The sequence below is a fragment of the Neoarius graeffei genome, chromosome 9, assembly GCF_027579695.1.
Source record: "Neoarius graeffei isolate fNeoGra1 chromosome 9, fNeoGra1.pri, whole genome shotgun sequence".
NCBI classification, from domain to species: Eukaryota; Metazoa; Chordata; class Actinopteri; order Siluriformes; family Ariidae; genus Neoarius; species Neoarius graeffei.
The window spans coordinates 37,253,253-37,279,178 of record NC_083577.1 but is presented as its reverse complement, the minus strand read 5'-3'; the positions used below and the strand labels follow the sequence as shown (position 1 = coordinate 37,279,178).

The window sequence follows — 25,926 nt, the reverse complement described above, 5'->3', positions numbered from 1 at the left end:
CAAGGATCTTGGAGATAAAGGGGAGGTTTGATATTGGCCAATAATTGGACAGCTGACAGGGATCAAGGTCAGGTTTTTTAAATCAGGTGTTTGATAACTGCTAGTTTAAAGGATTTGGGTACATAGCCAATCCTAAGAGAAGAATTTATTATTTTTAGAAGCGGTTCAATTACTTCAGGTATTATCTGTTTGAATAGACGTGTAGGTAAGGGATCTAGTACACAAGTTGAGGCTTTTCATGCCAAGATTAATGAAAGTAATTCAATTTCTTTTAGGGGAGTAAAACATTCTAATTGCTGATCTGATACAGTTATATTGTTAACTACAGGGTCACTTACAGTCACTACGTTTACATGCACATAGAGAGAATCGAATTTCTGCCGTTGCTCGACTGAAATCGAAGTTCAAAATGCCATGTATACACCTTAATTCGGCTGAAATTGAACCGAACTTGATTTCTCGGAATCGAGCTACACGACCTAGTTTATGCGATTTCTGCCGAGCTACTTTGTGCATGTATACCCTATCGAGCTAGTTGTCGAGCTACTTCCGGAAGTGACGAGTGACGAGACCACAAGCGGGAAACACAACAGCCTCGGTCGGCATGACAACGAATCATGACAACGGCATGAATCTTTTCTTTTTGTGGCATTGTTTGCACTGTTAAAATTTAGCTCACTTACTGTATCACCAAATACATCTGTACAGCTGTTGCATAGCTGTGAATTGTGTACATAAACAAGTCATTGTATTTGTGTGTATGTATATATATATATATATATATATATATATATATATACACACATACATACACACACACACACACACACACACGCACGCACACACGCACGCACACACGCACACACGCACGCACACACACACACGTCCAACATCTGAAGAATGTCAATAAAAACAAAACAATTGAACTTTTTGTGTGTTTATTAAGACATAAGTTAAATTGTAAGCAAAAAAATATATTTTTTTTTTGTAAGCAAAAAATGGACTTTAGAAAAATATTATTGTGCAAAATAAGTTGTCTTACAAAACAGTGGTCTGCGCCGGACAGTTTGTAGCCATAGTCTGTTAGAGCAAGCCTAACAGCTTGAACACGGAACTGCTAGTGTTGCCAGATTGGGGGTTTTAAGTGCATTTTAGCGGATTTGAACATGTTTTGGGCTGGAAAACGTCAGCAGTATCTGGCAACACTATAGCTCTTCTTCATGACGACAACCGGAAGTGTACCGACACGATGGGGCGTGTAGCGCCATGTGTGGCTCGGGTGCACAATGCACCTTGCACAATAGCCCGATTTCACTTGTGCATGTAGGATTGGATTTCTCTGGCACCCCTGCTGGGACCCTTTGCTCGATTACCAACAGCAGCTTGATTTGGATGTGCATGTAAACGTAGTCACTGTCTGAACTTAAATTAGTAGTTTGAATTTTTTGTCGGATATTCTCAATTGTGTCATTAAAAAATTTCATGAAGTCGTTGCTACTACATACTGCAGGCGTGCATGTGTCTATAGTGGACTTATTCCTGGTTAATTTTGCTACAGTATTAAACAGGAATCTATGGTTATTTTTGTTATCTTCTATTAGGGAGGAGAGATATGTTGATCTAGCAGTACTAAGAGCTTTTCTATACATCAAGAAGCTCTCCTTCCACGCTAATTTGAACACTACCAATTTTGTTTGACGCCATTTATGTTCCAATTTTTGAGTGGTCTGTTTTAATGTGTGAGTGGCATCATTATACCAGGGTGCTAATTTTTTTGTCTCTGACCATTTTCGTTTTAAGAGGAGCTACATTATCTAAAGTATGGCGGAACGTTGACTCTAAGCATTCAGTTGCCTGATCAAGTTCTGCAGGGGCTGACAGTGACCCAATCAAAGTTGAGAACTCTGGGAGATCATTTATAAAGCTCTGTGCAGTAGTTGACGTGAATGTATGTTTAATACAGTAGCATGGTGAGGTGCATATATTATTACTCAGACATATTTTGAATGAGATGAGATAATGATCTGAGATAACTTCAGACTGTGGAAGTGTGACTATATTTTCTACGTTTAACCCGAATGCTAGTATTAGATCAAGAGTGTGACCACCGTTATGGGTCGGTCCTATGACATTCTGATTAATCCCTACTGAATCTAAAATGGACACAAACACTGTTTTCAAAGGGTCTTCTGGGTTACCGAAGTGAATATTAAAATCTCCAACAACTAAAGCTTTGTCTAAGGAAATAACCAGATCTGAGAAAAAAAACCTGCAAATTCAGAAAGAAACTCAGAATATGGCCCCGGGGGCCTGTGAATAATAAGTAACGGAATTAACTGGGTAGACTTATTTTTCGAGGCTACATACATTATATGAGTATGAAGAACTTCAAATGTATTAAATTTATAACCAGGTTTGTGTGTTACACCTAGATAATCATTATAAATATCCACGACGCCTCCTCCTCTGCCAGTTAGACGAGGCTGGTGTATGTAACTGTATCCAGGAGGACTTGCTTCATTTAATGTTATATATTCATTTGGCTTAATCCATGTTTCAGTTAAACAAAGTACATTAAACTTCTGATCAGTAATGAGTTCATTAACCATTAGCGCTTTAGATGTAAGAGATCTAATATTTAATAGCCCCACCTTTAGATCAAAGGTGCTGGCAGCAGCTGTACAGTCAGTATGATCTAATTTTATATTGATTAGGTTACTGGAACAAATTCTCTGAATATTTCTACTTTTTTGTTGAGCTCAGGGAACAGACACAGTCTCGATGTAGTGGACCCTGAGTGACGACTCTGTGCAGCTAGCAGACAGTCGGTTTAGCCTGTTCGTCTGCTCCCTGGCCTTGGCTCTGGATTGTCAGAAATTAACTAGGCCTGTTCTGAGGCTATGACCTATGCTGCAGGAAACGAGAGCAGCACCTTCCCAAGTGGGATTGATACCGTCCCGCCCTAACAGGCCAGCAGTGCCCTCAAAATTAGCCCAATTATCTATAAAGCCCACACTGTTTTCAGAGCACCACCTGGACAACCAGCAGTTCAGCAACCATAACGTGCTGTAAGCTACATCGCCACGCCGCATTGGGATGGGGCCAGAGCATACTAGAGCATTGGACATCGCCTTCGCTAATTTAAACACCTCTACAAAGTTACTCTTAGTAACCTCAGACTGACGAAGGGGTATATCATTAGCTCCTGCATGGATAACTATCTTTGAGAACCTGTGCTTGCCTAGGACCCTAAGATTACCTGCTATGTCCAGCGCCCTGGCTCCCGGTATACGCCTGACTAAAGCTGCTGGTGCCCCTAAAGGCTGAGCTAATTTCACACGTCATATGATAGAGTCCCGTATAACCAGAGCTCTTTCAGGTTTCTCAGTGGGTGCATCACTAAGGAGAGCAAACCTGTTCAATACATGACACGGAGAGGAGTGGTGCTCCCGTGGGCAAGCCTCAGTGGTAGCTTTGGATCTATGCTTTTGCCGCCGAGCCGTCACCCATTCGCCCTGCTGTAAGGGCTCTAATGCCGGAGTTGGGGGATTACTAACTCCACCTAGGGCATCCAGACTTTCCTCTACAGAAACTACACTGTTCTCATTCTCACTGACCTTCTCTAAAGCCTGGACACGCGCTTCTAACACTGTAATCTTCTCTGTCAGAGAGCTAACCAATCTGCAATCATCATAAATAAAGCTATTGCTAGCGACAGAGGAAGAATGACTAAACATCCTGCACTCAGCACACTGAACAGGCTGAAGGTGTGCCATGATGAAAAGATTCACGTACCTTAATCAAAGATCTGTTGATATTAAAGCAGATCTGATGTGGATGGCCTCTGCTTGTGGTCTTTACACAGGAGGAGAAAAAAAAGAAAAAAGAAAGCTTCTGGTCTCGGTGTTCTTCCAAAAAAAAAAAACAGAAAAAGGAAAGCAGAAGTGGAAAGTACAAAAAGGAAAGCGACAGTACAATAAAAATGAAGAGGATACTGGAAAATTATTTGTAGAAAAAAAGTAAAAAAAAAAAAAAAAAATTAGTAATTAACAACAACACTCGCAGGAACAAAAGGACTCGTCGCAAACAACTCAGGAACCAGGAAGTGCGTAGCACAGAATGCGCACACGCAGCCCAATAACTGTTTTATTCTATCCACATTCACTGGATTTTGAGAAACGGAGCTGTGGCAGCGGGGGCGTGGCCAAGTGCCGGTCTGTGACAGGAGGGCGGAGTCAGGGAAGGTAAGTGGCAGAATCACTACACCTGATTTCAATTAACCTGTGTCTGTGTCTTCCCAGTGACCGCGCCCTACTTAAGGAGGGAGAGCAAGAGCAGAGGATCTCTTCCCCGAACCAGACGCCGATCGTGTGCGTGTGTGTGTCTGTCTGTAAAGTTCGCCGTAATTGTTCGCTGAAAAGTGCAGCAATAAAACGCTATTGCAACCTGAACTCTGTCCTGCCGTCTTCTGTGCTCCACCCCTATACAAGAACCGCTACAGGAGCATTTTTACTTTTTGCAAATTCGCTAAATAATAAGTATTACTAACATATAACAAAAGAATCCTGCCAACTTTCATGAAATTGCTCCAAAAATCGTGAAAGGAGTCAGGGCTCGACATTAAGGACTGCCCGATTGTCCGGGGCAAATGAAACATGCATTCGGGCAAGTGGGATATGTCCCCGACATGCCCGACCGGGCAAGGTGGAATGAGCATATATTACGAACTAGCGCCACAAAAAATAGGCTTTTTGATCTTTTATTTCAGTTCCTAAAAGCATCCCTCACTACGTATCCGCCATTATGTCTTGGCTGTTTTCTTATGCCGCTTTTCCACTACCAACGTGGCTGAGTTGGGCTGAGCCGTGCCATGCTGAGTTGGGCTGAGTCAAGCTGAGTGGGGCTGTTGGAGTTGCATTTCGACTACAACCGCACTGAACCGTGCTGGCTGGAAGTGGGTGGACACATTGGGTGGAGTTAGCGAAAGTGGGTGGAGGACGTCACGTGATGTCGTTAGGCGGCGCAAACAGTGACATCAGCGGTAGTCTCACGACCCGGGTAGTAAACAATAAACATGGAGGACATGGAGTCGTTAGTGTTGCTGGTCTTGGTGCTGTGGCTTGTTGTCACCGACAACGCCAACAGATACTGGCAAGAGCGTATAGATGAGGCGAGGCGCATAAGGCTTCAGAAATTCTCGTAATTCGTAATTCTTCTCCTTCCGGGTTTACGGTGTTTACAGATCTCAGCGTGCTCGCGGGGCATGTGTGGACATGTGAGGACACTCCTCCTCACCAATCAGTGCACAGGGGAGTGTCTCCTCACGCCCCCAGCCTCACTCAGCTCGGTTTGGCTCGCTTCAGCCCCACTCCAAAACCGTGCGAGTTTTGGGTGCTAAGCAGGGCTGAAGCGAGCTGAGTCGTGCTGCTCTGAGGTAGTCGAAACGCGAGCCGTGTCGGGCTGAAGTGAGCTGAAGCGAGCTGAAAAAGGGTAGTGGAAAAGGGCCATGTGTCTCTGTTTCATTTACTGCTTTGCAAGTTATTTTATATACCCCCTGCTGTTGTAGTCTGGTATGCGTACCCTTGTGCATGACGTCATGCATCACGTGATAATTACAGCCGGGGTCAGACAGACACCGTCTTTCATGCCAGCAAGGCTTAATCTGTCTCCAATATGGTTAATTTTTGTGCTGTTTTTGCTTGTTCAAAGAGAGAAATAGATATTTTATTTATTTATTTACCTTTGTTTAACCAGGGAAACAAAATCACATTGAGATAAATATCTCTTTTACAAGTGAGCCCTGGCCAAGGTAATGGCAAGATAAAAGGCATTACTGTCTCCCCGCCATCAAGAAAAATGTTAACAAATAGAAGTGAATTCAAGAATAATGAGGAAAAAAGTGGTTAAAGAATACCACAACAGGAGCTCAGCCTGAAAACCCTAGAGAAATTCACGATTGTATTTAAAATGCATTTTACAAAAACGAAGTCAGAAGTGAGGATGGAAGAGTTTGCTTAACAATCTCGTTTTATTTTTTTCTGCTCGCACTCGAGTCAGCTTCTTCATTAAAGTGTTTGATTTTCTTCAAAAGGTGAAGCCGCTTCCTTATTTGACACAGAAAACCCAGATTGGTTTCAAACAACTCGGGCATAAAAAAAACTCAACAAGGAGCGACATGCGCGATAAAGCCTGAAAGAACAGAACAGATTAAGAGCAGAGAGCGCTGGAGCTTCGTTTCTGTTATCAGAGGAACACAGTCCTATGCAAAATGTCTCCATGGAGTCAGAGTGTAGTAATGAACCCTCAGTTTGGTGAGTGTTCAATACACACACTTAACTTTACAACAGCTGCATGCATGCGAATGGAAATAAATCGACTAAGGCAGGAAAAACTATTTTGAATAAAATTGTTACTGTCCGTTACATATTTATCAACCTGTGTGACTCAGTTGTGCCTTTTGAATCGAGAATAAATGAAGAGGGAACTGAACATTAACCATTTATTGAAATTATTATTACAAGGGTGATTATAGTTACTATATGACTATAGCTACAACTGGAATGTGCGGATTCTGTTAGCGTTTGCAATTATTGTACCAACCACTATAAGATAAAATTACCGTATTTTCCGGACTATACGTCGCTCCGGAGTTTAAGTCACATCAGCCAAAAAATGCATTATGAAGACGAAAAAAACATATGTCGCACCGGACTACAAGTCGCACTTTTTTGAAGGGTTATTCTATCCATAGAATCTGTGATTGTATCTGATAAGCGGCGCGTGGTTACTGCGCGACTGCATTGTTTATTTAATAAACGAACAGCTGAGCAGTGATGACGCGCCCTTTGCCCTGTAAGTAGCCTAGTCTGATTATTTTAAATATCTACTACTATCTTTAATACTATCACTATCGTTATTACTAATAGCCTATATTATTATTATTATTTTTATAACTAATATTAGTAGCCTATTACTGATGCATTAATCAGTTTGCTTTTAGAATATTTTTACCGGTAGGGCTTATTATCGCCCCATGGCTCTTTCATCTGTGTTATTAAAGCTGTAGTCATCATCGAGGAGTGTCATTCTTCATTTTTGTCGAATTTTATTTCACCAAATCAGAGGTCAAGTAGGCTATAGGTATATCATCTCCAAAAACAGGTACGGTAGTAAAAACAACCGTCTAGTGAAAAAAAAACAACAACAACCGCTCAGAGAAAAAAACAGGCAGAAAGTGCGCCTGCCAGTTAACGTCATATCAGATAAAAACATTAAACGTTATTCAGACCATTAACACCATAACATCAGAGACGAAGAATAAAGTTCATCTTGGAAGGAGAGTTATTTTTAAAAATGCAAAACAAAATCATTTATAAATAGCCCAGAGAAAAACTGGCCGAATATGTACCTTAACATCAAGTTATTCAATAGCCTATAGGCCGAAAATCAGGGCTTAATTTGAGCCGGAACATGACGGAACAAGATCCGTAACCTCCGTTGTCGGATCCGGCAGCTATTTTCATTTCATTCGGTGTTCCGGCAGCTATTTAAATGGATCAGATCACCTCCGTGACCATCACAAAGGGAAAAAAAAAAATCAAATTAAATAAGTAAATAAAAATTTGTTTAGTGTTCGGTTTTGATATCTGTTGTTGATTTCTTTCCTATGACATCCACAAAATCTATGCGGGGGGGGACGGGACATGGGGTGTATACTTCCGCTCAATAGAACACCGGGTTTTTTGCTTTTAATGAGCAGGAGAAAAACAGGGAGGGCTTGGAACATGACCGCAGGTCGGAATCGAACCCAGGTCCCCAGATTTATGGTATGGCGCTTTATCCACCTGAGCCACAAAGTCCCGCTGGCACTGCTTTTAAATACCCTACTTAAATCCTTAAAATGAGTCCGGGACCTCCCACTTCACAAATTAAGCACTGCCTAAAATCATTACATAACTTATTTAAATAACTATAGGCCTATCATTAATAATAAAACACAGGTCAATCAAGTTTATCAAGCTGACGATTTCACTCCAAATCAGCAAATCCATTGAATTCCTCATCCTTGGTGTCGCTTCTGAACAACTCTGCCAACTCCAGCGGCAGACGAAGCGCCGTTTCCTCTTCTTCTGCGTGGCTGTCGTCAGACTCCGCATCAGCTCCAGTTATTCCACGGCGGAAAAAAAAATATATATATATACGTCGCACCGGAGTATAAGTTGCATGGCCAGCCGAACCATGAAAAAAAGTGTGACTTATAGTACGAAAAATCTCATCTCATCTCATTATCTCTAGCCGCTTTATCCTTCTACAGGGTCGCAGGCAAGCTGGAGCCTATCCCAGCTGACTATGGGCGAAAGGCGGGGTACACCCTGGACAAGTCACCAGGTCATCACAGGGCTGACACATAGACACAGACAACCATTCACACTCACATTCACACCTACGGTCAATTTAGAGTCACCAGTTAACCTAACCTGCATGTCTTTGGACTGTGGGGGAAACCGGAGCACCCGGAGGAAACCCACGCGGACACGGGGAGAACATGCAAACTCCGCACAGAAAGGCCCTTGCCGGCCCCGGGGCTCGAACCCAGGACCTTCTTGCTGTGAGGCGACAGCGCTAACCACTACACCACCGTGCCGCCCAGTACGAAAAATACGGTAAAATAAAATCTTACAACATTGAAAGTCTAGAGCAAGATATTTTGTTATTTTACAAAGAACACTTCAGATATTGTTTTAACAATAATAATCATCACTGTATAAATAGCTGCGTAATTACATGTCCTTGGGGCTGCCGAGTCATGGAGGGGTGGGAATACCATCCAGCCCACAGTTCAGGTCAGAGTCCTTTCAGAGTAAATGCTCTGGCTTTCGCAACATTCTGTTCCCAAAAGCTGATGTCGGGGAAAAAAGGCTTTACACAAAGAAGGCTTTCTTGTTTTGTTTTTTTTTGTTTGTTTTTTAATTATTAAACACTTCTTCCATGTCGGGACTCTTCAGGGGCCAAAAAAAAAAAAGTATATTCCAACATGTAGCTAATGCTAACACTAGGCCACAAATCTTCACCGTCACTCCAGTCGTTTAGAGGAAATTTGTACGGATCATAACCGCTAATAAACTCTAATTTCCGTTTTCAGTTTTGGCTGCTTATCAGACATTTGAATTCTTACTAGTCTTATGCCCCTTTTCCACCAAAGCAGTTCCAGGGCTGGTTCGGGGCCAGTGCTTAGTTTGGAACCAGGTTTTCTGTTTCCACTGACAAAGAACTGGCTCTGGGGCCAGAAAAACCGGTTCCAGGCTAGCACCAACTCTCTGCTGGGCCAGAGGAAAGAACCGCTTACGTCAACGGGGGGGGCGGAGTTGTTAAGACCAACAACAATAACAAGACCGCGAAAGATCGCCATTTTTAACCGACGAGAAGCAGCAGCTGTACAAACGCGAAGTCATCCATTATTATTATTGTTGCTGCTTCTTCCATGTTGTTTTTGCTTCGATATTCGCGCCAAGGTTTATGCAAACGTAGCGACGTAACTGACGTATACAGCGACGTAATGACGTGGCTTCCCTTAGCACCGTGAGCTATGGAAAAGCAAACTGGTTCTCAGCTGGCTCGCAAGTTGAACGAGTTGTGAACCAGCACCAGCACTGGCCCCGAACCAGCCCTGGAACTGATTTGGTGGAAAAGGGGTATTAGTCAGTTGTCTTACCTAGTTGAACATTTTTTTTTAAACCATGTTTACCTTTTTAGATGTTTTGATAGTCCAGTTAGTCATTCTGGGAATACTCAGGTCAATCAGTTTTGTTGATTAAACAGATAAAAGTACATGTTTTGTGTTTCAATAACCAAACTTCAACTCAATGTGTGATCTTCATTTTATGATGCAATTCACAACCATTCTATGGTTTTCCTAAAAAAAAAAAAAAGGGACTCGCAAAATAGGGGGCAAGTGATAATATTGGGGGGCAAGTGGAAATTAACCCCTAGGGCAAGTGGGTTTAAAAGTTAATGTCGAGCTCTGGGAGTTGATTTTAGAAGGCGAGTAGCCTTCCCGGGACGGTCATCACCATGACGTAATCCCCCTTCGGGCCTTTCAGCCAGGGGGGGGAATAAAAATTCTGAGGGAAGTTGATTTCAGAAAACAAGGACACCTTAACGAAATTGCCAAAGTACAAGTTTGTTAATAATCAAGGGCATAACTCTGGTAAAATTTGCCCAAATTAAATGAAATTACAATATGTGTATAACTGTCATATAACAAAGCCTTTTGCCAAGTTTGGTGAAATTCCCCATAGATTGTGAGAGGAGTTGATTTCAGAAGGAAAACACATGAAATTGTCAAAGTATAATTTGGTTAATTAAGGGCTGTAACTCTGGTAAAATGTGACACAATTTAACAAAATATCAATTATGCGTATTACCAACATATAACAAAGAATCCTGCCAAGTTTTGTGAAATTCCTCCAAAAACTGTGAGAGGAGTTGATTTCAGAAGGTGAGCACCCTTCCCCGGACAGATAACGCCACGACATAATCCCCCTTCAGGCCTTTTGGCCAATGGGGGATAAAAACTTTCTACAAAACGTCCGACGAAATCATTTCTGCTTTGAATGTAAACAAACTGGCAAAATGACAGGAGCAATTTGTGAAAAATGCTATAACAATAATTCTTGAAAAAAAATTATGTTCTTACGTACCATCAAATACTTTCATTCCATGTTTTGTTGCTTTTTTGGGGTTTTGTTTTCAAGTAGAGTTTTTATTTCGTCTTCGGTTGGTTCAGCAACACGCTCCACCGTTTTGTTTTTCTCTACTCCCGGTATATGAGCTAATATCCTAGTGGTAGCCAATCAGAATGTGCGATTGCTCATATCCAGTGAATGGATAGAATAAACCCCGTGATGCTTGCAGAGACGGGTGGATCACAAAACAGCCTGTCGGTTTATTTTGCAAGCGTTCCTTCCTACCACAGAACAGAATCACTTTGGGGAAACTTGGCAAACTACATGTCAACAAGAACAGCAGCTTGCAGTTTTCCATCAGTCATGCCGCTGTAGAATATTGAAAGTTCAATTCTTCCATCAAGTAAGCAACACGGCGGCACGGTGGTGTAGTGGTTAGCGCTGTCGCCTCACAGCAAGAAGGTCCTGGGTTCGAGCCCCGGGGCCGGAAGGGCCCTTCTGTGTGGAGTTTGCATGTTCTCCCCGGGTCCGCGTGGGTTTCCTCCGGGTGCTCCGGTTTCCCCCACAGTCCAAAGACATGCAGGTTAGGTTAACTGGTGACTCTAAATTGACCGTAGGTGTGAATGTGGGTGTGAATGGTTGTCTGTGTCTATGTGTCAGCCCTGCGATGACCTGGCGACTTGTCCAGGGTGTACCCCGCCTTTCGCCCGTAGTCAGCTGGGATAGGCTCCAGCTTGCCTGCGACCCTGTAGAAGGATAAAGCGGCTAGAGATAATGAGATGAGATGAAGTAAGCAACACGGATGTGCTACAGAGAACCAGTCAAGCGCCAATCCTAATTCACCTGGCAGCGAGACGTTTGAGATGGTACGGGTATGCTGTCCGCATGGACAACTCACGCCTACCAAAATATCACATTACACTAATGGTATTTAGCAGACGCTCTTATCTAGAGTGTTGTACAACACACCCAGAGCAGCCTGGGGAGCAGTTGGAGGTTAGATGCCTTGCTCAAGGGCACTTCAGCCATTCCTGCTGGTCCAGGGAATCAAACTGGCAACCTTTTGGTCCCAAAGCTGCTTCTCTAGCCATTAAGCCATGGCTTCCCCATGGCCTAATGGCGAGAGAAAATATCTGGCCGCAAAATATCCACTAGAGTGGATGCCACGGCATGGTTGTCGCTCATTTGGAGCACAATGAGTCACTTGGTTGAAGTGCGCTGAGGAGGACTCGGAGCTGGTGACTGGCCACACCAGCATCCGGCATGTGCAAGGCAAAGTGATGGCTACGGACAAGAGAGCTGGGAGGGCCATGCTGCGGAATGTGACCAGTTTCGATGGCGGGCAGCCATATCCAAAATGATGGATGAGAACTTCTCAAGTACAAGAACTTTGGGGCTGTTCAATAACGCACAATACGTAAAAATGTCTAATTTCCTTTCAAATACATTTTAAAAGGAATGTCCATGGTATTCGGTCCTGTGCTACTGATGTTGCCGGTGAGAGATTAGGTTGCTAATGCTGGAGTACAGTAATTATTTACAGTACATTGGCTTTTGTTTGGAAGTGCAGCCCCGTGAAACTTCATGCTGGTTATTTATTTCATTTTTTAAGTTTGTACAACTGAAAACAATATCAGTGAAGCGCTGTTTAAATAAAACTAATGTCCTACTAAAGATGAGAAACTCCAAATATACTTCACATTATGAACCGTTTTAGATTTCTAGAGTATATACACGGTTCCATGCAATGGGACCAATTCTAGCTTTTAAAACAAAATATTACAATATAATACAATATACTACAAACAAATCTAAACATCTATATCAGTCAATATACCTTTATATCTACTGGTGCATCTCAAAAAATTAGAATACCATGAAAAAAGTTCCTTTTTTTCATAATTTAATTCAAAAAGGTAAACTTTCATATATTCTATATTCATTACATGTAAAGTGAAATATTTAAAGCCTTTTTGTGTTTTAATTTTGATGATTATGGCTTATAGCTCATGAAAATCAGAAATCCAGCATCTCAAATTATTAGAATATTCCCCAAGATCAATAAAAAAAAAAAAAAAAAAAGGATTTACAATACAGAAATGCCCAACTTCTGAAAAGTATATTCATTTATACACTCAATACTTGGTTGGGGCTCCTTTACCATGAATTACTGTATCAATGCGGTGTGGCATGGAGGTGATCAGTCTGTGGCACTGCTGAGGTGTTACTGAAGCCCAGGTTGCTTTGATAGTGGCCTTCAGCGTATCTATTTTTGGGTCGGGTGTTTCTCATCTTCCTCTTGACAATACCCCAGAGATTCTCCACGGGGTTCAGGTCAGGCAAGTTGGCTGGCCAATCAAACACAGTAAAATCATGGTCAGCAAACCATTTGGTAGTAGTTTTGGCACTGTGGGTAGGCGCTAAGTCCTGCTGGAAAAGGAAATCAGCATCTCCAAAAAGCTCATCAGCAGATGGAAGCATGAAGTGCTCTAAAATCTCCTGGTAGATGGCTGTGTTGACTGTGGACTTGAGAAAATACAGTGGACCAACACCAGCAGATGACATGGCACCCCAAATCATCACAGACTGTGGAAACTTCACACTGGGCTTCAAACACCTTGGATTCTGTGCCTCTCCACTCTTCCTCCAGACTCTAGAACCGTGATTTCCAAATTAAATGCAAAATGTACTTTGGACCACTGAGCAACAGTCCATTTCTTTCTCTCCTTAGCCCAGATAAGACTCTTCTGACATTGCCTCTGGCTCAGGAGTAGCTTGATATTAGGAATGCGAAAGTTGTATCCCCTTTCTTGAAGATGTCTGTTCGTGATGGGTCTTGATATACTGACACCAGCCTCAGTCCACTCCTTGTGAAGCTCTCCCAAGTTCTTGAATCGACTTTTCTTGACAATCCTCTCAAGACTGCGGCCATCCCTGTTGCTTGTGCACCTTTTCCAGCCACCCTTTTCAGCAATGACCTTTTGTGGCTTACCCTCCTTGTGGAGGGCATCAGTGATCATCTTCTGGACAACAGTCAAGTCAGCAGTCTTCCCCATGATTGTGGTTGTGTGTACTGAACTAGACCGAGAGATACACTGTGTTCATACTGTTTTACTCAAACTCGAAATGAAATATTCTAATATTTTGAGATGGGTTTTTTTATGTTTTTGTACTGTATGCCATACTGATTAAAATTAAAATAGAAAAATGCTTGAAACATTTTAGTTTATGTGTAATGAGTCTATAATATATATATAACATTTTCACTTTCTTAAATAACTGATGAAAAATATTGAACTTTTTCACAATATTCTAATTTTTTGAGATGCACTAGTATATCAGTCAAGTTCTAGTTTGGGGGATTACTGGCTCAATGGATTAAAGGAAAACCGAAGGCAATTTTTTTTTTTATCATCAAAATTCTCTCATTTTATTAAATATTGGAATGCATTTCTGACAGCTATTTTGTCGCTGCTATTGCAAGTTATGAGTGTTTGAAATATGCTCTGTAATATATCAGTCCATACGTCAAAGCAACGGCCGTAAACGAGATTTGTTGAGACCTGTGTGAGACGTCGTAGGAGGGAAGTAAAACGTACAGCAGAAATCAAAGTCACCAACATCGTCAAAAGAAGCGCGCGTCCTCTTTCGAATGCTGACGTAATCAAGCTGGAAGTTTTGTTTGTTTCGATAGCGATCAGGAAAGTTTGAAAAAGTAGGCAGTAATCGTCATTTAAACTCGTTTCTGTGCAATATTCCGTTTGGAAAACAGTTTTCAAAATGGCGGCGCTGACACCTGGCTGACACTTCACGTTTCGAAGTCTCGTGAAGATCGCGCAGATAGGTAAGTGATGCCTGCCGTGGACCAAACGAACTAAATTCAACATGGCTAAAAACCGAACAGGCCGATAAGTATAATATTTAATTGCCAATACGAGTCATGATATAAGGTTACTAAAACCGAAAAAGTAATTGAATAACACGTTAATTAAGAAATAAAGCAAGTTTAAAAATGACTTCAGTTCTCCTTTAAGGTTCTGGGTTACTGATTAGATGGTTAGGGGTTTGAGCCCCAGCACTGTTGGACAAATGCTGCGTTCATGTGCTATGGGAAGATGATATTTTCCAGTTGGGAAGTGGTATTTACCAGTGTGTTGTGTTCACATGCTTTTGTTGTTGTTGTTGACAAATTAAAGATGGTGGACCAGATTCAGAATCAGGCCTGTTATTTGGCTAAAACAATTATAGATTGCCTTGTTCATCAGCTGCAGCAGGAATATGAGTTATCAAAAGTCAAAAGGTAAATAATGCTGAATATTTCCTGATCATGACAGAGATTTTCTTAACACATTGAATGCCACGCAGTTTTTGGAAATTTGGCTGTAGCCACAATGAGAATAGCCAGTATCTTGATCATTGTTGGCGTTCTTTGGACAGCCACAGAATATTTTGTATTAGGCTATAATATACATATTATAATAATATAATATACATAACATGACTCGTTTAAAAGGTGAGAGTCAGCTTTCCATAGGTGAAAACCACTTCTTTCTTGGTTCATAAGCTAGTCTTGTACCGCTCGCCGCCATGTTGAAAAGGTTAAAGTTCATCTCATCTCGGCAACTCGTGTATCAAAATTTTCTACGAGTTGCCCAGTGGAAAATACCACAAGAGGGGGCGTTCATGTGTGCTTTCCATGTCGGCGTTTGGTATTTACCATAATTCCCATAGCACATGAACGCACCAAAAGTCCTTCACCCAATCAGCTCAACCTATCCACATCTAGAAGTACAGGAGGGGGAAAAAATATATACACAAGAAGAATCAAGGTCTAGTTTCATGTCACAAATGTTATAAAGGCTTTATATAGATAGCGTTACTAAAATATGTGGAGTCAGAAATAGTCATTTTTTCCTTTGACTTTGGAAAAATTCAGAAAGAAGAATGACAGCAGAAAGACGGCACCGTGAGACCAGTGGAGGTGCACATTAAATGGATTACAACACCAGTTTATCGTGTCGTGAGGCTTTAAGCCCTATAGAGTTTCATAGCAAACGTTCGGGCCTTTCTACAGAGCGACGTTTACTCATCACCGCGACACTCGGCTCCACGTGGGACGTTCAGTGCAACGTGAGCACATTCAATTCAATTAAACTTTACGGTCATATATACTAGAGACAGCGCCACACGGGATGATGAGATTCTTATTCTGCGAATCCTCCAGCAACATTACCTAGACATGAATAAATAAAGCATCTGAAAACAAGGACAGAAAGTCGTATAAAAAGATGTAGCGAGGTGTAACGTGCACATGTTAAATGGCTCTCGTTTTCTGTTTTATTCCCCCTCCTCTCTCTCTCTCTCTCTCTCTCTCTCACACACACACACACGGCAAGGTTGTAACTGATTGCACAGCATGTCACACATTTACACACCGAATGAATCTTCTCTCACTGTTGTGTAACCCGTACTGGACAACCTCCAGACCCCCAAAAGAAAAAACATCCTCCTCTCCAAGTTCTTTGTGTATTACAACACACACTATACATCTCTCTCTCTCTCTCTCTCTCTCTCACGCACACACTTTGCTGTTTTATGCACAAAATATGACACATTAATAAACGCTACTTATGATGTGCTCCATGGGCGGCGCGGTGGTGTAGTGGTTAGCGCTGTCGCCTCACAGCAAGAAGGTCCGGGTTCGAGCCCCGTGGCCGGCGAGGGCCTTTCTGTGTGGAGTTTGCATGTTCTCCCCGTGTCCGCGTGGGTTTCTTCCGGGTGCTCCGGTTTCCCCCACAGTCCAAAGACATGCAGGTTAGGTTAACTGGTGACTCTAAATTGACCGTAGGTGTGAATGTGAGTGTGAATGGTTGTCTGTGTCTATGTGTCAGCCCTGTGATGACCTGGCGACTTGTCCAGGGTGTACCCCGCCTTTCGCCCGTAGTCAGCTGGGATAGGCTCCAGCTTGCCTGCGACCCTGTAGAACAGGATAAAGCGGCTAGAGATAACGAGATGAGATGACGTGCTCCATGTCCCAAACTACACCCTATCCACTACATAGTGCACTACTTAAGGAGTCCTGCATTTAACCTGAGCCGTCCTGGGTATGAGAATTACCGAACGCTGTAAATGTAAATCAGAGTTTCATGGCAGAAATAGAATACATCACTCATACTGGGTTTTTTTTTTCCCCATCTTTTGCAATACACAATGTGTGCCAGGACACTGAGGTAGTGCCACATTTACAAAAAAAAAAAAAAAAAAGTTGTATCTGTGATAGCAATATACAGTAATTACTCTTTAAAGGAGAACTGAAGGCAAATTTTTTATTATCAAAATTCTATTTTTCATTTTATATTAAATATCGGAATGCATTTCTGACCGCTATTTTGTCACTGCTATAGCAAGCTATGAGTGTCTGAAATATGCTCTGTAATATATCAGTCCATACGTCAAAGCAACGGCCATAAACGAGATTCGTTGAGACCGGCGCGAGACATCGTAGGACGGAAGTAAAACGTACAGCGGAAATCAAAGTGACCGACATCTGCCAACGTTGTCGAAAGAGGGTGCGCGCGTCTTTTGAACGCTGATGTAATCAAGCCGGAAGTTTTCCCTGCGTCCGAAATCGCTCCCTACTCACTATATGGTGGGGACGCCATTTTGTAGTGCTGTCCGAAACCTTAGTGAGAATTATGTGGGAAACGCGCTCAGTATAATACGGATTTATCACAAAAACACATGCATGTATTTATTATTTTCAAAACCCACCAGCCGCCTGATCTGGCACGTTTTAATTGTGCGACAGTAATGGCGTAAATACCAGCACGACGGACTCGTCCTTATCCTGTCGTCTTTCCAACTCTGCTCTACTCTACATTGGTTTGAAGTCGTATGGAATAATCTCCATCACTGATGAAGCTGGCAGATCTCGAAATTGGAATATGGCAATCTGTGTAAACCGTTTTCAAAATGGCGGCGCTGACACTTCGTTTGAAGTCTCGCACAAGTCTCGTGAAGATCACGCAGATAAGCGACACCTGCCGTGGACCAAATGAGCTACGTTCAACATGGCTAAAGGCCGATAAGCGCAATATAATATGCCAATATGAGTGACGATACAAGGTTAATAAAACCGAAAACGTAATTGAATAACACGTTAAGAAATAAATCAGGTTTAAAAATGACTTCAGTTCCCCTTTAAACACTCATTTTTTTCACATCGAAAAAGATGGACAGTAGAAGATTCCATATATGCATTTAATATTAAAACAGCTTCCAGTATCCGTGAGTCATGGATGGAGTCAATCAAGTTAAACAGTAATAACTTTTTTTTTTTCGTTTCTGTTTCCGGTTGAGAGTACGTCGTGCGCAGTCTGGCTGCCGCTTTTCACCAGAGCTTTTTATTTTCTCTCTTTTTCAATTTTCATTTTATTTATTTTTTTTCTGTGTGTTTGTGTAGTTTGATGTTTGAGTGTTTTGTCCGCCGGTAGTGGTGTAGCTCCGGACCCAGTTTTGGGCGTTGGTTCCCTCCAGGCCTTGGTTCGCAGCTGTGGACTGCAATGAGTTCGTTGCTCATTTAACATTTGTGGTTGTCCAGCGCTCTGCGCTTTAGTGCTTGGCGTGATGTTCTGAGCGATGTTGCTTGGTGGTGTCGCGGCGGCTGTGCAGGCGGTTTGGGACACACCAGCGCTCTGCGTGGCGGAGCTTCTCTGCTCGCTTTGTGGATCCACAGCATGGTGTTCGAGCGATGTGGCTGATGGCGTCACGGTGGCGGGGCTGGAGATGTGGGACTCGTTTTCATGCGCCTTTTGGTGGGACTGTGGCTGCTATACCACTGGAATTACATCTTGGCCCCTACTTGGTGGACTTTTTATTTATTATTATTTATTCATTTATTTATTATTTTTTTATTGTTATTTTTTTTCTTTGTCTATAATTGTAAAGCGTCCTTGGGTTTCTTGAAAGGCGCTATATAAATTTAACTTATTATTATTATTACTACTACTACATCACTGACTTCATTTCTGATGACGTTGATATTAAATCATCTTATTTTTTTCGCAGTCCGGTTTCCATCAAATCCTGCGCTCTGATTGGCTCGCAGGCGGTCTGGAATCCTACGATACAGACCCCGGTTACGGACCTTTGGCGAGTCGCTCGTTCACAACAACATAGTAGCAATTTTTTGTCAACGTTTATTGTCGCATTTCTCAGGAGAACAGCATTAATTTTACAGCATGGATAGCGATAACGACAGTGTTCACAGCGAAAGCGAGTTTTACTACCCTGAGGAAGAAGAAATAAAAGAAAAAACACTTCAGAAGAAAGCCAAAAACAAGCTTGTTATATGGTTTCTCTTTCGTCTGCTCATTTTCTGTTAGAATTTGGTAAAGAAAAAAATAAATATTATTTACCAGCTTAAGGTCGGTCCGTATCGTGAAATACCGTGACCTCGGCCTCTATTTTCAAGATATCAAATCCTGCGCTCTGACTGGCTGGCGAGCAGGTCTGTATCCTACGGTACGGACCCTAGTTACGGCCCCCTGGCGACTCGCTCGTTCACAACAACAAACACAATAGCAATTTTTGTCAACATTTGTCGCATTTCTCAGTATAACAGCATTAATTTTACAGCATGGATAGCGATAACGACAGTGTTCACAGCGAAAGCAAGTTTTACTACCCTGAGGAAGAAGAAATTAAAGAAAACATTTCAGGAGAAAGCTAAAAACCTCTAAAGGCCAATTTATGCTGACAACCCAGTCCTCGCAGATGGCGTCGTAGATGGCGTCTGCGAAGCCCCCCCCCTTTGCAGACGCTCTGCGGGCACCTCCCAAAAATTGTGACCACCGCAGACAGCCTCGCAGACAGCGTCACAGACAAGAGGGCTCTGATTGGTCCACTCTACATCCGCTGTACACGCACTTCCGCTTCCTTACTTTCCTGTTTTTTTTATTTCACGGCCGCCATTTTTAAAACCACGAGCGAAGATGGAGCAGCACGAAGAGCGGTTGATCGAGGAAGTGAGGAAGTACGGACATCTATACGACTCCAGTTCTAGTCATTATAAGTAACCGGAGGATAAACACTCCACTAACCACACCCACCAACTACTCCTAGCGATTTCGCGACTTCGCGCCCCCTTGCGTTGTGGCGGTGAATAACATCGCGCACACCTATTACTCCCCGCTCAACGATAAATTACAACTGTCTGCGAAAAGCTATCTGCGAAAGCCTTGTCGCAAGAGCATGCAGAGGCCTTCACTTGCTCACGCCGAGCAAAAACATGGCTGAATCCTGAATGACTCCTATTTGTATAAATAGGGGACTACATAGGCGGCAAAATGTAGTTTTTTTTTCCTGCCATGGAAGTGCACTTGTATACCGAGGAGGAAGCCATTTGCATTACAGCCGTGAATGAGGATTCAAAATGGCGGCTCGGCTCGGTTTTCCCTTTCGGGTGCTCTTGTTTCCTGTTAGAATTTGGTAAAGAAAAAATAAATATATTAATTACCAGCTTAAGGTCGGTCCGTATGGTGAAATACCCTGACCTCGGCCTTGAATACTGACCTCGGCCCAGAGGGCCTCGCTCAGTACTTTCAAGACCTCGGTCACGGTATTTCACCATACAGACCTCCCAGCTGGTAAATAACATATTTTTTGTGGTCCAAATCCTGCGCTCTGATTGGCTGGCGAGCAGGTCCGTATCCTACGATACAGACCCCGGTTATGGACCTCTGGTGACTCGCTTGTTCACAACAACAACAAACATAGTAGCAATTTTTGTCAACATTTATTGTTGCATTTCTCAGTATAACAGCATTAATTTTACAGCATGGATAGCGATAACGACAGTGTTCACAGCGAAAGCGAGTTTTACTACACTGAGGAAGAAGAAATAAAAAAAACATTTCAGGAGAAAGCTAAAAACCTCTAACTGTTGCTAATGCCGAGCAAAAACATGGCTGAATCCTGAATGACTCCTATTTGTATAAATAGGGGACTACATAGGCGGCAAAATGTAGTTTTTTTTTTCTGCCATAGAAGTGCACTTGTATACCGAGGAGGAAGTCATTTGCATTACAGCCGTGAATGAGGATTCAAAATGGCGGCTCGCCTCGGTTTTCCCTTTCGGGCGCTCTCGTTTCCTGTTAAAATTTGTTAAAGAAAAAAATAAGTATATTATTTACCAGCTTAAGGTCAGTCCGTATGGTGAAATACCCTGACCTCGGCCTTAAATACTGACCTCGGCCCAGAGGGCCTCGCTCAGTACTTTCAAGACCTCGGTCACGGTATTTCACCATACGGACCTCCCAGCTGGTAAATAACATGTACATCTCGAATGTCATAGTTCACACAAGCCTGTCATGGAAGTTATAGAATATACCGTACACAAGGCAGCTGGTGTGATATTATCGTAAAAGCATTTGTTTTGCTGCTCATATGAATGCCATGAGTCACCAAAACAGCCACAGAAACATGTGAAGTGAGTGACCTGGGTCAGCATGCTCGCATCACACAAAAATCTCTGTGTTTTGTTAAAGGACTTGGTACAGGAATATACCTTGTAAAAACCGATACCGACGATTATGGAGCTGCTTTAGTATCGGGATAGTTGTCATGTTTACCATCTTTGCCCTCCCCCCCCAGCTGAGCTCAGATGGTACATCCCCCACCTGAAACCGCTTTCCGCAAAAACACGCCGTACACGAGATTTAGGGGGAGATATTACTCCGGATTCGGGTCCACCGGTGCGCTACACGTACATATTTGGGATGTGAGAGTCAGAGAGCGAGAAATCGGCCCATGTAAGGTATTCAGCAGGTCTCTGGCTCGGCGCTCACGGCGTGAAACCCAGCACACAGCCGGAACCATCGACCCGTCCAAACGCGGGGGGAGCCCGTCTGCTGGTGGATCCTCTCCCAGAAAGTTACAGCAAATTTCAACAAGAAAAAACCTGTCTGCGAACTGGCTCCAGTTACCTTTCTGAGCCCGGCAGCTCCTGGCCAAGAAGAAGAGGCCGGCGACGATGAGGTGGAAGCTCGCAGTTCCTCCGGCCCCCCTCCGCCCCACCATTAGCGGCGCCTCCATCCCAGATCCCGCTGCGAACGCATGGCCTTAACTCAGCGCGCGCCGCGTTTACTAAAGTCAGCTGCTCGCTCGCGCGCGCTCTCTGTCTGCCTTATCAATTCACTTGTGGTTTCTCACAGCAGCTCTCGCGCGCCTCTTCAGGTCGGACACGCACGCGCGCGTGCACATCCTTCTGATCTGATCCGCTCTGCCACTTCCTCCGCTTCCGCTCCTCCCGGCCTGGCGCGCGCCACAGCGCCCACTGGCGGTGGGAACCGGTCCACTGTCTCTCTCATCTCATCTCATCTCATCTCATTTAGGGTGTTCACACGGCACATATTTGCATCGATGCTGCACCGATGTATCTCATCTCATTATCTCTAGCCGCTTTATCCTTCTACAGGGTCGCGGGCAAGCTGGAGCCTATCCCAGCTGACTACGGGCGAAAGGCAGGGTACACCCTGGACAAGTCGCCAGGTCATCACAGGGCCGACACATAGACACAGACAACCATTCACACTCACATTCACACCTACGCTCAATTTAGAGTCACCAGTTAACCTAACCTGCATGTCTTTGGACTGTGGGGGAAACCGGAGCACCCGGAGGAAACCCACGCGGACACGGTGTAAATTTTGCGCAGCGTTCACACGTCACAAACCTGCTTACTAGAAAGACGCGTGTTAGCACCGGTGCAGCCCCACTTGCGGTCACACGGCAGTTTCTGTGACCGTGCAATAGTGCAAACATGCACATCTGCACCGCAAAAACATGCATGTTTGCAAACATGCAAACTCCGCACAGAAAGGCCCTCGCCGGCCACGGGGCTCGAACCCAGGACCTTCTTGCTGTGAGGCGACAGCGCTAACCACTACACCACCGTGCCACCCTGCACCGATGTATTTTGTTGCGATATATCTTACACCGGTGTAAATTTTGCGCAGCGTTCACACGTCACAAACCTGCTTACTAGAAAGACGCGTGTTAGCACTGGTGCAGCCCCACTTGCGGTCACACGGCAGTTTCTGTGACCGTGCAATAGTAGCAAAAACTTTATTACTATCATTTTCTTTGATAGTAATAAAGTTTTGATATCTCATCTCATTATCTGTAGCCGCTTTATCCTTCTACAGGGTCACAGGCGAGCTGGAGCCTATCCCAGCTGACTACGGGCGAAAGGCGGGGTACACCCTGGACAAGTCACCAGGTCATCACAGGGCTGACACATAGACACAGACAACCATTCACACCTACGGTCAATTTAGAGTCACCAGTTAACCTAACCTGCATGTCTTTGGACTGTGGGGGAAACCGGAGCACCCGGAGGAAACCCACGCAGACACGGGGAGAACATGCAAACTCCACACAGAAAGGCCCTCGCCGGCCACGGGGCTCGAACCCAGGACCTTCTTGCTGTGAGGCGACAGCGCTAACCACTACACCACCGTGCCGGCCTGCACCGATGTATTTTTTTGCGATATACCTTACACCGGTGTAAATTTTGCGCAGCGTTCACACGTCACAAACCTGCTTACTAGAGAGAAGCGTGTTAGCACCGGTGCAGCCCCACTTGCGGTCACACGGCAGTTTCTGTGACCGTGCAATAGTAGCAAAAACTTTATTACTATCATTTCCTTTGATAGTAATAAAGTTTTGATATCATTTCCTTTTATTACTATCATTTCCTATCATTACTACTATCATTTCCGATAGTAATAATGCGGAAATGAAATATGCGCATGCATGAAAATGTACTTCCTTTTCCCGGTTGTCATGGCATCACCAAGCACCGGGAAAACAACGTGGATGAAGGCACCAGTGTTGCCAGATATTGCTGACGTTTCCCAGACCAAAATATGTTCAAATCCGCCAAAATGCACTTAAAACCGCCCAATCTGGCAACACTGGAAGACACGCAGTTCTGTTGTTGTTGATATTCGCCATTTTGGAAGCGCAAAATACCAGGATGCAAATTATGCAATGCCCGTATGTAATCAACTCTCCTCACGCGTAGCGAGTCTACCCCTGTAGCGTTCAGACGTCCCATTTTATATCGGTGCTGCCCCGCAAACTAGCATTTACTCCGGAGTAAATTTCTTAAACCACCTCCCGAGCAGGGTTAGATTTGCACCGGTTTAAGCAGCTTTCAGGGGCTACACTGGTATAACTTTGTACCGTGTGAACGCTCTACCGAGGCAGCCCCGGTGCTACACTGGAGTAAAAGTTGCCGTGTGAACACCCCTAGAATCTCTAGCCGCTTTATCCTGTTCTGCAGGCAAGCTGGAGCCTATCCCAGCTGACTATGGCCCACTTAACACGGGGACGGTCTGAAACAAAAACGCAAAAGTCCGTTTTCGTTCTCACTTTTTTCCGCGTCTACACGACCATTTTCAAGGAGGAAATCTGCGTCTATACGGTGACGCATAAATGTGTGGAATTCAATTGGATGTGCATGCCAGGCAGCTAGGTGGTGCTGTGAAAGACCTCCGCTATGTCTGCACGCATGCGCAACGTCTTCCGTCTTGTCTGATCTGCACATCTGCACCGCGAAAACTTTGACTACTCTGGCTATGGTAAGTAAGAAAGTAAGTAAAAAAGTAAGAGCATGCTATACCCGCCTCTGTTCATTAACGGATTATGTGCAGATTCGGTATAGATGTTCGAAGGACTCCTGGATGTTTATTAAAACTGCCAGAGCAGCTTGAAGGTCCGTTGGATCAATGTAATCAGACATGCTCTTACTTTTTTACTTACTTTCTTACTTCCCGGGCTGGCATGTACAGTATATGACATATGTATGACGTAAACGCGTACCGGACGTGAGCAGATCCGAGCAGAGTTTCGCATATTGGGTAGTTTAGACGGATATGCAACGGGGGCTGTTTTTAACTTATCCACTCTGGAAGGTGTTTTCAATTTTTTCCATTTTTCAGCCTCGGAAACGCCGTCCCCGTGTAGACGAAAGGCACTTCTGATAAAATATTTAGTCGTTTTTACCAGACAGCATCCTCGTGTAAACGGGCCCTACGGGCGAAAGGCGGGGTACACCCTGGACAGGTCGCCAGGTCATCACAGGGCCGACACATAGACACAGACAACCATTCACACTCACATTCACACCTACGGTCAATTTAGAGCCACCAGTTAACCTAACCTGCATGTCTTTGGACTGTGGGGGAAACCGGAGCACCCGGAGGAAACCCACGCGGACACGGGGAGAACATGCAAACTCCGCACAGAAAGGCCCTCGCCAGCCACGGGGCTCGAACCCGGACCTTCTTGCTGTGAGGCAACAGCGCTAACCACTACACCACCGTGCCGCCCTTATTTATTTATAAATTTATTTATAAGTGTAAAGCGACCTTGGGTTTTGTGAAAGGCGCTATATAAATTGAAATAATAATTAATCTCATCTCATTATCTCTAGCCACTTTATCCTGTTCTACGCGGTCGCAGGCAAGCTGGAGCCTATCCCAGCTGACTACGGGCGAAAGGCAGGGTACACCCTGGACAAGTCGCCAGGTCATCACAGGGCTGACACATAGACACAGACAATCATTCACACTCACATTCACACCTATGGTCAATTTAGAGTCACCAGTTAACCTAACCTGCATGTCTTTGGACTGTGGGGGAAACCGGAGCACCCGGAGGAAACCCACGCGGACACGGGGAGAACATGCAAACTCCGCACAGAAAGGCCCTCACCGGCCACGGGGCTCAAACCCGGACCTTCTTGCTGTGAGGCGACAGCGCTAACCACTACACTACCGTGCCACCCCCGCCTCTTCTCTCATTTTTATTTTATTTTTGTGTGTGCATTTGTGTAGTTTGATGTTTGTTTTTGTCCGCCAGTTGTGGTGTAGCTCCGGACCCAGTTTTGGGCGTCGGTTCCCTCCAGGCCTTGGTTCGCTGTGGGTGATGCCTGTGCTCCTTGCTCTGGACTGCAGTGAGCTCGTTGCTCATTTTAACATCGTGGTTGTCCAGCGCTCTGTGCTTTAATGCTTGGCATGGTGTTCCAAGCGATGTTGCTCAGAGGCATCGCGGCGGCTGTGCAGGCGGTTTGGGACATACCAGCGCTCTGCGTGGCGGTGCTTCTGTGCTCGCTTTGTGGATCCATGGCGTGGTGTTCCGAGTGATGTTGCCGGCAGTGTCGCAACGGCTGTGC

General features: G+C 44.1%; 1 protein-coding gene across 1 annotated transcript in view; it reads right to left on the bottom strand.

Annotated features, from left to right (window-relative positions):
• Window positions 1-21,968, bottom strand: part of dcbld2 (discoidin, CUB and LCCL domain containing 2) — a 97,548-nt gene extending 75,580 nt beyond the window's left edge. The window contains exon 1 of the mRNA XM_060929425.1: window positions 21,671-21,968. Within this exon, the coding sequence (XP_060785408.1) occupies window positions 21,671-21,779 (109 nt within the window). The 5' untranslated portion in view covers window positions 21,780-21,968. The remainder of the gene's footprint in view (window positions 1-21,670) is intronic.
• Between the last annotated feature and the right edge of the window lie 3,958 nt (window positions 21,969-25,926).